At 39.5% G+C, this 13,357-nt stretch overlaps 1 protein-coding gene and 1 long non-coding RNA gene across 2 annotated transcripts in view; one reads left to right on the forward strand and one right to left on the reverse strand.

Annotated features, from left to right (window-relative positions):
- The window catches only part of LOC150089371 (uncharacterized), a 200,324-nt gene that overhangs the window by 23,056 nt on the left and 163,911 nt on the right, over nt 1-13,357 (reverse strand). The gene's annotated exons all lie outside the window — the stretch shown is intronic.
- The window catches only part of LOC150089372 (uncharacterized), a 36,900-nt gene continuing 24,144 nt past the window's right edge, over nt 602-13,357 (forward strand). The window contains exons 1-2 of the mRNA XM_090389278.1: nt 602-735; nt 9,190-9,230. Coding sequence (XP_090245404.1) covers nt 615-735; nt 9,190-9,230 — 162 coding nt within the window. The 5' untranslated portion in view covers nt 602-614. The remainder of the gene's footprint in view (nt 736-9,189; nt 9,231-13,357) is intronic.

The following is a 13,357-nucleotide window of genomic DNA, read 5'->3' on the forward strand; positions in this document are numbered from 1 at the left end:
TATTCCTGTTAATTGACTAGTTGCAAACTACTCTGGTCTAGTCTATCTTGTCGTGCTAGAGTATAAACAGAACACTGAGTTTTGGCACAAATTCTACGCTACCTGATTCTCGACTATCGGAAACTGTAATGAAAACCAGAACACTAATGAGCTAATGATCGGGTATGTTCAACGACAGCATATCCAAGAAGGGCGTCCTGAGAAGAGACGGGATGCAATACACGAAAATATATACTACGTACAGGAATCTTAATTTGTTTCTCTACAGAATAACCATGACGTAGTTACATTCTGTCTTCTCGGCTTGTTTATTGATAAAGTAGCTGACGTGTTGCGTGTTCCTTCAGCTCTGTTTGCTCGACTGTCGCCTTATAATGCATGGAGAATGAACTATACGGATTATGTCCGTGAAACGTTGTTTCACCCATAGAGTGGAACAGCAACTGAACATACTTTTTCCCACACGCACTCTCTTTGTTGTTTTTCGCAGAGAATCGGCGCCGTCAAATATATACAGTTGCTCAGATCGGTCTCGCAGTTGAAGATATTTAAATTGCATGCAGACACTTTCACTTATAAACTGTTCGATGGACACTTCGCATAAGAGATCAATCATGAAGATACTGATGTGGATTGTTTTTATCATAGCCAATGCTTTCATCGCTATATCCGAAGCAAGTAATAGCCAATGCATGCGGTACGGAGTAAGATGCAATGATGGGATTTTTAACTGTGGTAAGTAATGTTGTCATCTAAAGATATTCAGTTAATTCTGTGGTATTTGAGCTTCTCATTATAAACTAACCTAGCCGCTGTCAAACCAAAATTGGCCGCGGCCACATTCAGCTTTTGAGACAAATATCCACAGTCAGCACCGCAATCCTTTCGGACTACGGTGGAAGCGCGCGAAGCCTCAAAAGATACAATCTTCTTAAATTTTTCTTCCATCTCTATCTCCTCCCCACACACTTCCCTCCTAAACAAGGATCCACGATTTATTTTCGCGACGGTGTCGACTTTCCTAGTCATATTACCGACTGTAAATTAATTATAACCTGATCCAAGGTTATAATTGACGAGGGACAATACTAGAACTGACCAGAGACAATGTGTCGAAGACGAAACGCAACGAAGCGGACAAGATTTAAGAATATATTTCACTTATTTAATAGAAACAAGACCATCTTTTCTAAAAGCAAAAATATATAGAACAAATTAGTTAATGTACACAGTGCATTACATTTCAGGCGCGTCAGCAAACAGTAATAATTGATGATGTAAAACAACAAAAGAGCAAACAGCAACGACTTTCATGAGCGAAACAAAAAAAAAAAAAAAATTCGTTTCTGCGCATTCACCATATTGCCCATTCATTCCTTCAACCAGCGCATGGCAATAAACATAATAATAATATTATTATTAGCCATATGGTGCAAGTAAGCCTAAGGCTTTTGCTGCACCAGCTAAAAAATGGAAATTTTGAGTTACCCTGTGAGTGAGAGAGAGTGTGAGAGAGAGAGAGAGAGAGAGAGAGAGAGAGAGAGAGAGAGAGAGAGAGAAGTAGAAGGGAATCATCAAGAAAGAAAAGAATGATGATATCTAGCTCAGGACCATGGGTGTGCCATGCCCATACTCACCAGATGTGAGCCCCTGGGGAAAAATATCCTGTGCTTCAGCTACAAAATGATGTATGTAAGATAGCCTATGTGATACTGCTTGATATATCTGCCGGAATATTCTATTGGTCCGATTTTAGTGAAATTTAGAAAAAGACTTTGACAAATCTTTCTAACCAAGGGAAATATAAAATTTCGTGAAAATTCATTCACTGAGAGTCGATTTATTAAGTGCGTACGGAAAAAAAAAAGGGGGGGGCAACGATATAATAAAAATTGTCGGATTTCTGTGATCCGATTTTAATGAAATTTGGAACGGCTCAACAAATATTTTTAACAGGCCAAAGCATAGTTCGCGTTGAAGAAAATGGCGCCTTATGGATACATGCTAACATGAAAGAATTTAGAATGGGTCTACTAAAATCACTTCAAACAATGTCAAAAATAAATCCCAACATTGAAATCTCGTTTCGAAGATAACCTTAATTCTGTTTATTTACGACTTTCTCTAAATTTTGTATTATTTATTAAAATAACTGGTGAATCGATTTGTAGATTACTCCAGTTAACTGCGAGTGTGGTGGCGCTACCAAGGCCAGGTAAACTTCAATTGCTCTCGGATAACACATTTTATTCAAGCATAGGGTTTATTTTCATTTTTTTTTTTAAAGATTATTTTTCATTCGTTGTTGGGGAGGGAATGTTAATAACTTTATTTCATGTTAAAAGCTGAAAATTATTAGTGGTTCATTTCTCCCCCCCCCCCTATGATAGCAGGAATCACATATCTGCTTCCTGTCAGATTTCGTTCTGAGATAAACAAAATGTACTTTATGCTTCCTTTATATTCCATACGTAAATAAATAGCGGAATCAGTGCGGCGGTTATTTTATTATTATGCTTTTAGTTATTTATTTTTTACAGTATATCAAAGTAATTCGATATCGGTTAGGGCCCTAAAACATAAAAACGGGTATGACAACCTTGTCAACAACCACACTGGCTGTTGTCGAGGTAATGACATGTGCACGTCTGCCACCCCCCCCCCCTCCTTTTTATACTATTTTCTCTTCTTGATGATGAGTCGTTCCTGTCGCACTGTTTCGACAGCTGCACTACAGTGATAAACGGTTACCTACCTTTGGACCCCTCAAATCGAGGCTTTTGCTATTACCTTAGACATGCCATTTCAGTTCACTTTTTAGATATAATTGTTAATATCCACTGCGATCCTAAAACCGAAAAAAATTCGTTGCTGGAACCATCTAGCTCAACTCTGACACGATCGGCGGTCTTTTTCTTCCAAAGGTATGGTCATAAGAAAGTTTATTCCGTCTTTGCCTTACAAGTCTGTTCTAAAATGGTTCAGTCCGAGTCTCCACACTCTTTTTCTTCTGACTGGCCACGATTCGCTTCACGCTAAACTTGCTATGTTTAACCTGTCTGATTCTCCCTTCTGTAACTGTGGCAACACAAAAGACTGGCAGCATGTTTTTTTCAACTGACCATTACTATCAATGTCACTGTGGATCCCAAGGCAGAGAAAACACGCTGTTGGAATCTTTTGATGTAGCGTTGGCAAGAGGGATGGTCCGCTACCTCTTAGGGTCTTGTTACTTTAAAGTCCATCCCTACCGCCACCTTTTCCACGTTAGAGTCCGCTCAGAAATGGTTTCACCCTGGTCTGTACACTCTCTACTTTAATGTCTGTACACTCTCTACTCTAATGGTTTGGTCATGGCTCCCTTAATGCCCAACTTGCAACTTTCAACCTTGCTGAATCACCTCTCTGTTCTTGTGGCGCCCAAGAAAACTGGGAACATATTTTATACCACTGCCAGCAATACCTAGATCTTCGACAGAACCTTCTCTCCACTAGTGTCACTGTCCCCGGAAATGAGCCGGACTTCCTGAGCATCAGAGAAAATTTCCAGTCCCTGCAAGAATTTGCTCGTCATGCTTTTGATCGCCGAAGATGCCTTCTCATTCAACTACGGAATATCTCCTAGCCTTCCTAGTGGAGACTCCTGCTGGCAATATATATATATATATATATATATATATATATATATATATGTGTGTGTGTGTGTGTGTGTGTGTGTATGTGTGTGTGTGTCTAAAAAGGCACTATTCATTTTATTTTATTTTTTAATTAATTTTTTTTTTTTTTTTTTACTTTTATTCGTTTGGGCTGCCCAAGGGATGGGATTTTATTATTTAGCTTTTATTATTTACTTACTTATTTATTTATTTTTATAATACATGCGTAGTTGTGGCCTACTTCCCCGTGGTGTAGATGGACACCGGGCCGGCTTTCCAGGTGATCGTCTGCCTGGTGACAAAGCGGCCAGAAACAACTAAACAACACAACGACACACACACACACTGCACAAACTTAATATTACACACATTTCTGGCCTTTTACAGTGCTCTGTAATCATCACAGTGTACAAAGTCGGAGTTGAACTGACATTCAGGTGTGTCCTACATAAGATACCATACATGTCTACATGACCATATTACTTGGATCTTTGTCAGCCTCTGTCTACTGTCTGTAAACCATTTTCTCCAATCATGAGTTATCTCTCTTGGACTCCAAAGAAAAATTTAATCGTCTGCAAGATTTTTTACCCATAAAGTCTTCAACCAGACGTGGGAGAACTCCGCAGTAGTGCTTCAATTCCGGGAACTACCCCCTAGTTCGGCTCTACCTCCAGTCCAGGCCACCACCTCTATCGTCACCTTTCACAGTTCCTATTCTTACTTGTACAATGCTGAACGATCACTGTTTTCCTGTCTTTTATCTCCTGCTGGCCTCAGGCTGGTCCTGAGACGGGATCATCTGCTGACACAGGTTATCCTGTGTGGAATCTTTCTCTTCCCTCTCTCCCCTTTTAATTCATGTCTTTTCCTTCTGTCAAGCGTTTACTTTTTTACTTTTTTATTCTTCCTACTTTTTTTACTGCTATTCTTTCCTCTAATTGTGTTGCTCATTGCTGGCACCCGCCTTACACCAGTGCGGATTTTTAATTTATTTATTATTATTTTTTTATGTAGTTTGCTATCGATTTCTAATTTTTATCTTATTTATTTTTAATTTCTTTTATCACTTTATTTCCTCATATTGTCAATGGTTTGGACGTTCAATTCGTGATACTCGAGGTTTGTTACGGTTCGCGCTCAGTTGTGGCCCGCCTCCTCGTGGTGTAGACGGGTATCAGGACGCACCTCGCTGGTGCTTGTTGCTTCCTGGTAGCAAAGTGGCCAGAAACACAAACAACATAACAAACATATGCACAGCACAAACATAGCATTACACACATTTCTGGCTTTTCTGCAGATTCTGTATCATCCCAGTGTACCACGGCAAAGTTGAACTAGCGTTTAGGAGCCGTCTTATATAAAATACTATACATGTCTACATTTTCACTTCGAAATTTCGGACTCTAATAGCTCAGCAACCAGACCTCCAAACATCGCGATATTAGTGGAATTCAAGAGCCCCCCATCTAACTATTACTGCTGCAAATATCATTGCTGTATCTGTATTTTTCTAAAAGATATGGGGATCGAACGATGCTGGTTGCTTTCCCCATAGAATTACATGGAAACCCTCTGATAACCGAGAAATACTACATTTTAAAGAGATCTATGATTGGCATCATTAAAAATACCCAAATTACCCCAACTACACAGCAAGTTTCATCATCATGTTTACACCAATATTTTAAAGGATACTGACATTTTAAAATTTCCTATCCCCCTCCCTGGGTTAAGTCTATGATATTTTCGTGAAAGGTAACGGGAACCATAACTCATCACAGAATAAACCGTTTTAATAAAAGGGCACATCATCATTTTAGTGTCAACCTATCCCCCTCTTCCTCGTGTCTATACCAGTTGCTCTTCAAAATTCACATTATTTCCAAAGTTAGGAAAAGAAATGTCTTGCAAACTTGAACAGTATATACAGGTGCCAACAAGTATCTATTTGAGCCCCCAACTTTGTGTGAGGACTTCCACAGGTATTTCTTCTGCTCATACCGGAATCAGCAAGTGGGTAACCATTTCCAAAAGTCCCCACCTACCTTTCAGCAGGGTTTCTGAGACTCGTATTTTCCATACCACATGCTAAAATATGGAAAAATTTTCATTTTGATGGCCATAACTTCTCAGGAATGGAAGATAGAAAAACAAAGATTTAAAATCCTCAGTCCCTAATTCATCAAGCCCAGTCCCAAAGTTTACCTCTTCTCCCCCTATCCAGTGCTTAACCCCCAAATAAATCCTTCAGCCTCATTTCCATTTCAGCCCCAAAAGGACATTTTGGGCCCCCAACAAAAGGAAGTAACTTCAGATTAAGATGGCCAGACTGTTACTGAACCTATAATGAATTGGGACACTATTGAGTACATTTTTGCATTGAAGACAAACTTAATGGATGCTCTGAAGCAGGGAGCTAACGATATGAGGAATTTTTATGGGCCTTTTTCACAACGTGGCTGAGTTAGTCGGTCTCAAGCGAGGGCAGTATGATTTTTTTTTTCTCCTGGAAACTAGGGTTTTTCGTCCAGCAGATAGAAAATCGATCACAGAACACAAGCAATTTACAAGTAGTATATAAGGGGTAATATGGCCTTACATGCCGATGCTTCTAAAACCCAATTCAACCAACCAGCAGGGATCTCAGGTGACTCTCCAATGATTATAAAAATTACAAAAACTTGAGCAGCTTTAGAGAAATTGGTACTTGATCTTATCACACAGAATGAGAAATTAAAATCTAAATTTCAGGAGAAACAATCTGCACCCTCTGATACTGGTCAGGGTCAAGCTGCTACTTTTGCACAAGTTACTGCTCTAAATGTAACCCCCGTCTACATTCAATACCAAAGAAGGAGAACGGAAGAAAACAAACCATGTTACTATAGTATGTGTTACAGATGATAATATACCAAAAGCCAGTGAAGAAGTGAAGCAGAAAGTAATTTCTAAACGTAAACCGGAATTGAAACAAATAAAAATCAAATTAGTAAGAAAGATCAGAAATAAGGATATTATTATTGAGCTAGCCACCTCTAAAGGATGTTGAATATTTAAAAAATTGTCGGAAATGAAAATGAATCTAGATCTTCCTAAAAAACTAGGACCAGCAATGACTGCGTATTATAATATTAAAAATGATACACAAACAGAAGACTTTATTGATAATCTCCTAAACAAAAACCGAAAAGATCATGGTTTACTTTGAGTAAGTCCGAAACTCGCTTAAACTTACATTTAAGACCAAAATCAGGAACAAAGCCAAGGAAAGCTGGATCGTAAAAGTGTCTGGTGCAATCATAAAAGCGGTGATCAGCCAGGGCAACAAGATATTTCTTGGCTGGTCGGTCAAGATTTCCTGAATGCATCAAGATGCTTTAGATGTCTGGGATATGGACATTCCACCAAAACTTGTAGACAGACAGAAAACACCTGCGGGACATTGTACCTGCACCGACCACGTGTACTCGGACTGCCCAAACAAGTTTCAACCAATGCAATGACCTAACTGCAAAGCAAGAAAGAAAGACCACCGTCACTCCTACAAAGACGAAAAGTACCCCAAGTACTAACCGTTTCTCTTGCCTTTAACATATTAAAGGCAAGAGAAACGGTCAAACTCAAAACCGATTAGTAATAACCAAAACAGGATCAATTACAGAAGCGCGTCAACCCCAACGTTTATCCAATTAAATTATCAAAAGTCACTTTCTGTAATAAACCAAAAGCAAAGAAACTACTGACAGGAAAGTTCAGGTTCTTTTACTGCAGGAACACTACACTTACAAAGGAGCAATCGAGGGTCTCCCTGCTGGTGGTAGAGTGATCTCCTCCCAGATTGTTTCTTCTAGGAAGGGTGGAAACATTGTGGCCCTATGCTCGGCTACCACTGATGTCTTAGGCTCAGACATCACGATCACCACGATGAACAGTCTCTTCACCTTCCAAGCAGATGTTGCGTCTCTGGAGGAATCCTATGGACAGCTCTTAGTCCTCTCAATCTGTATGCAATGTAATAAACATTGCCAGCTTATCCAACGTTTTCTTCACTTCCTGGATGAAGCCATCTTGAGAGTCAGGAATGGTAATATAATTACTACAACTGATGCCAACGATAATTTCTTGCTGCGGAATAGCCCTCGGACTGACAGTAAAGGAGAACTATTAGAGGAGCTAATTAATGCCAATGACCTGAAAGTTGTCGATACCCCGGGACATCTCTAAACGTGCGTGACACTACCTGGAGACTCCTACATTGATGTTACTCTCACAAATGAAAGAATTCACAACCGAGTCCAATAAGACTGGCAAGTTTATCCTGCTGGAAGCAACCATAATCCCATCATTTTCAGCATTGCTCCAGCCGCTTGGCGAAGATCTCGGATTTTCGCCAATCGCCCACCATTTCATTTTTCTAAAGAATCTAATCCATACTGTGGAGCAGCGCCGGCTTGAAGCGGGGGCGAAGGATATGACACAATCGGCCCCGCGCTTGTACAGGCTTTTATTTTTTAGAAAAATATATAAAATTACAAAAATAAAAATATTTAAAAAATTAACTAAAATATTTTGTATTGTAATATGAAATAATTTCGTATTACTATTATAGTAATTAGGTACACTTAGCACCAGACATTTTACTTCCTCGTTTCGGCTGAGAGGCCCCGCTCTGCCGTATAGAAAAGCAGATACTGCTGAGCGCTTCAACAGGGCCCATCAAGGACTGTCGTGCCGCAGAAAGGAAAGATAATAATAAGAATATTTGCACTCAGCCCCGCGAAATATCTTGCCTGCCCAGCTGTGGAGATTATGTAACTGGCAGTTATCGCGAGGGATTGGTCTCGTTGTTGAATCCAGGTTCAAATAAACAATCCTGTGGTTATTCTTCACTGAGTATCCAGTTACATTCAAATTATAAAAGTAAAAATCACCATCGTGGTCCTTTGACTTACTCTATATGACAGGTTCAAAAAAGACACCGAATATCAACTTATTCGGTGTCTTTTTAACCAATCAGGTAATCCATTCCAACAAGCAGTACAAATAACATGTGACGCCCGCGCCTTATTCTAGTCACCACTGTACGCAACTGTGATTGAGCAAAGAGCCGCACACATAGCAAAATGTGTTTTGGTAATTTTTACACTTTCGAGGCATGTAAATTGTGTTTCAGTAATTCGCTTAATCTTACCTGAAACAATTTATAATAAAATAATTAAATTATGAAATAAAAAGGGTATGGATATATCAAACAATTAGATAAATATGAAATGTATAAACAATAATAATATCGATATTGGTTGACTGAAAAGGTATAATCAGTCTCATCATGTAATACTGCTCATCACAAAAACTAAACATGCTAGAGGAAAACTAAAACAGATTGGAACAGCGTACAAAGATCTATTCCGTCCATATGTTTTTTGTTGTTGTTTTTCGATGAAAAATATACTTTGACCTGTGTAATGTTTATATTATATATTATCCGCATTTTGTGTTTTGTAATATGGAGTTTGTGTCTTGTGCTTAGATCCTTGCTTCAGGAAATGCATGGAAGAAGAACTGGATAGGGTAAGAATTTATCATAATATACACAAAATAACACTTACACTATAGCTTGGTTTTACTTAGTTAAAAAAAAAATTACGGTGGTAGATTGTTCTTCATGTGATATTTAAGAAATTATTAATATATAATATTTATAATGAATCCTTTTTTGTTTATTATATTTTGATATAAGCCTGTTCATTTGCAAAATTCCAAGTGAAACTAGCTGCACAAGTACTATGCCAAAAGTACATAGCCTAAAACGTTTTTGACTTAAAGAAGATCGGCTCCTAGTAAACTGATAACACTAGTCAATAAATTTTCAATACTTTGTTCCTTTTATGAAAGAAATTTTTTGGTATTGTTTTGTATGTGCAGAGTTAAGAATTCAGAATAAAAAAAAAAAAAAAAAAAAAAAAATATATATATATATATATATATATATATACAGCTCAAATTTTGAAAATACCTACTGTTATATTCGATTAAATACGCTTTACAGACCTAAAACTGGATAAATAAAGAACATCCGCACTGTTGAAATATACACTGTGCTGCCACTTTATTAGGTACACCTACCTAGTAGCGTGTTGAGCCTCCTTTAGCCTTCAAAACAGCCTGAATTCGTCTAGGCATGGATTGAACAAGATGCTGAAAAACGTTGTGCAGGAATGAAGTACCATGCAGACATGAGTGTGTCACGCAGTTCCTTGAGATTCGACGGAGGTGTAGGCCTGCAGCGAACAGCCCTTTCCAGCTCATTCCAAAGACGTTCAATAGGATAGAGATCCGCGGACTGAGCGGGCCACTGCAGCAAAGTCAATGTCATGTTCCTGGAACCATTCCATAGTGATTCGGGCTTTGTGCACCGGCGCATTATCTGCACTTGGTCAGCAACGATGTTTAGATACGATGGGACACTCAGACGTGAATCTGGGTAACAGTGGACCCAACGTGTGCCAAGAAAACATTCCCCACACCATAACACTGCCCCCACCACCTTGCACAGTAGTCGTGAGACATGACGGGTCCATGGAGTCATGTTGTTTTCGCCAAATTCTGAGCCTTCCATCAACATGATGCACCAGGAACTTCGACTCGTCAGACCAAGCAACTGTTTTCCAATCCTCGATAGTCCAGTGCTGGTGTTGCTGTGCCCACAGGAGGCGTGCTCTCTTGTTCTTCATTCATAACAAAGGTACGAGATGTGGCCGTCGGCTGTTGTAGACCATTCGCGACAAAGGGCGACTAGTGGTCTGTTGCGATATTTTGTTTTGTGCACCAAGGTTGTATTCTGACGTGATGTACGACATTGTGGCCCATCTGTTTGCTTGCACAATTATAGCCATCCTCCTCTGACCTCTCTCATCAACAAGCGATTTTCTTCCACAGGAGTGCCGTTGAAAGGATGTTTTCTGTTCGTTGCACCATTCTTGATACATCCTGGAAACTGTGGTGCGTGAAAAGTTCAGGGGAACTTCCGTTTCAGAGATGTTTTGTCAAGCACGTCTTTCACTTACTACCATGCCACGTTCGAAGTCCGCTAGATCACTCCTTTCCCCCATTCTTGCTACGGTTTGTACGCTTAACTGATACTAGAAAGGTTGTTCTGCTGCATTTATATCCACAATTGTGGTCATGTGACTTGCAACGTTGTGGGACGAACCATTTGTGTGCACAGCAGGGGTGTACCTAATAAAGTGGCAGCAAAGTGTATGTTATATGGAAAAACATGTTATATTATAAAGAATTTTATAAAATATTTTTAGTTATTGAAAAAAAATTTAATCACATTGATCAGCAAAATATAAAATCACTTGATTCACATTTTATACTTCTTTTCCTGTCGTTTGTACCCCCACATCTAGGGCATCTCTTGTCACAGTCCAGCAATAAGTCAGCTGGCATTGCAGAGTTCCTTTTGCCTAGGTATCACTTCTGCATCGCCGAGATGTCATAATGGAATCTCTCGCCATGCTCATCATTTAATGCACCACAGTTGTCCAGGAAACAGTCCAAACAGGAGTGAAGAAAGTGTATTTTTCATGACACGTTGCAGCCTAATTGAAGGTATGATGATAGGTTTCTCACAAGCTGTTTATGCCCTCGTAAGTAGCACAGTTGGTAGGATCGCTGTCCTCCCTATAACAGGTGGAAAAGACCTTAGTATGAGTACCGTCGATGACGTGAAGAACTTTTATGGACACATTTCCCACTGAGTTCCAAACGTCCAAGCCAATCTATATGGTTATCTCTTCCACCCTCAGTTTCTGCATAAAATTCGCTTTCAATAATGCTTAATGTACAATAAACTAGACACCATCGAACAACGAGCCGGGGTGGCTATCCTTTTTTAACCTTTTTTAAATTCCTCCATGTTTTCAGTGGACCACTCAAGTTATTTCGAATCTTTTTAATGTCATCATTGTCATTCGTAAGTTGCTCGGGCAACTTATTGATACAGCGGTCATGATACCTCCAGTACAAACTTGAGAACACTGATTCTGTGGCTAGCTGTTTACTGAACAACTTGAACTTCTTTGTTAGTCAGTTGTAGATACTTTAATCTCCCTCGTGTTCTTCAGCATCATGCTGACTAACAACATATTTCATAATTTCTCAATACACTTGATAAATCACCAAATCCTCCAGGAATCGAGTCATCTTGACTGGTCTTTTCAACGTTCCCTGTGAGCTCCAACTATTCCAATCTGACTATGTTCCGATTACCTTTAAAATCCCGAAAAGACATTTTAATGCACCAGTGAAATTTAATACACAAAAAATTACAACTCCAAATTTCCTCTGCCCAGAAATCGTTGCGTCTAGGTTGTTGTTGTAGTGTGATTTTAGGAACATTAGTGACTAAGGCCATATTGCTCCATGTATACCGTCTGTAAATTGCGTGTGCTGAGGTCGATTTTCTGTTGATTGGAAGAAAACCAGAGTTTCCAGGTTTGTCTCAGGCGAGGGTAATTATTATTACCCTCGCTCGTCTGAGACCGACTAACTTAGCCACGTTGTGAAAAAAGGCCATAAAAATTCCTCACATCATCGAGGGAACTCGAATTCAGATGTTTTGTACCTGTTGTGGAGAGGGAGGCGATTCTACCTACTATGCTACCACGAGGGTGTGTCTCGGTAGCCTCAGCTATGCCATGAAACGTTCTTTCCGACTGTGATCTGTCGTTAGCTGTTGACATAACAAATGGAGAAGGTCACAGCTATGGAGTATCTAAAGCCATCAGGCCTATAACCCATTTTAATAGTTGGTCTCCTGCTCTGAATCAAATTTACTGGGAGAAATGGGAGCTTCATAAGTGGGGATTCTCTTGCGATGTCGCGAATAGAATCGCTTTATCAAGGTCTAGAGAAGCCTTCAACTGAATGATATCTGTTGTATAAGAACCATTTGAAAGCTACTCTGAAGAAAGCAAGGCCCTTCTCTAACTCTCAAATGGCTAACTACCATCGCCTCAATATTGATATGTGGCTTGATCATACTGCCAGGTTCTCAACCCTTACCCATTATTATTATTATTATTAATATCAATTTATTTCCGAAGAACTGTCCTTTTACAGCTATGCAGCTAGAGGACATGAGTTATATACAGAGAAAAAAACATAAAATACAGACATATGCATTGCATACAGAGCCAGATACAATATACGGCCTTAAACAGCCACTGGTGAAGATACAAAAACATAAAGTTATAAGAAATACAAAAACATAAAGTTACAACAAATAAAAGTGCATCCGGATACATCGAAGCGTGGATATTGCGGTATCACAGAGAGTCCACCTAGAGCTTGACTAAGGCATACATGTCTGCAAGAATGGAAGATCTGTAGGTTCTGTCCTTGCAAAGTTTCTCAGCGTCTATGGCTAATCTGTTAAATATTTGGAAGGAGTTGTGTGGAAACATGTTGTCCAAGGAGGACATGCTACGCAGCTTCGACCTGTATGGGGAGGTGTTGGACTGGCATCTTCTACTGTCGGACGGTCTGGCGATGATATCCCAAATATCGGGTGACTTCAGTTTTCCGGATAGAAGCTGAGAGAGGGTAAGAAGGTTCCTAGAGATGATGTGATACCTCCAAGGAAGCGTATTAAGATTGGTGACCAGAACAGATTTTGAGATTGTAGGTGT

Source organism: Mastigoproctus giganteus, chromosome 2 (assembly GCF_048544385.1).
Source record: "Mastigoproctus giganteus isolate SK-2022 chromosome 2, ASM4854438v1, whole genome shotgun sequence".
NCBI classification, from domain to species: domain Eukaryota; kingdom Metazoa; phylum Arthropoda; class Arachnida; order Uropygi; family Thelyphonidae; genus Mastigoproctus; species Mastigoproctus giganteus.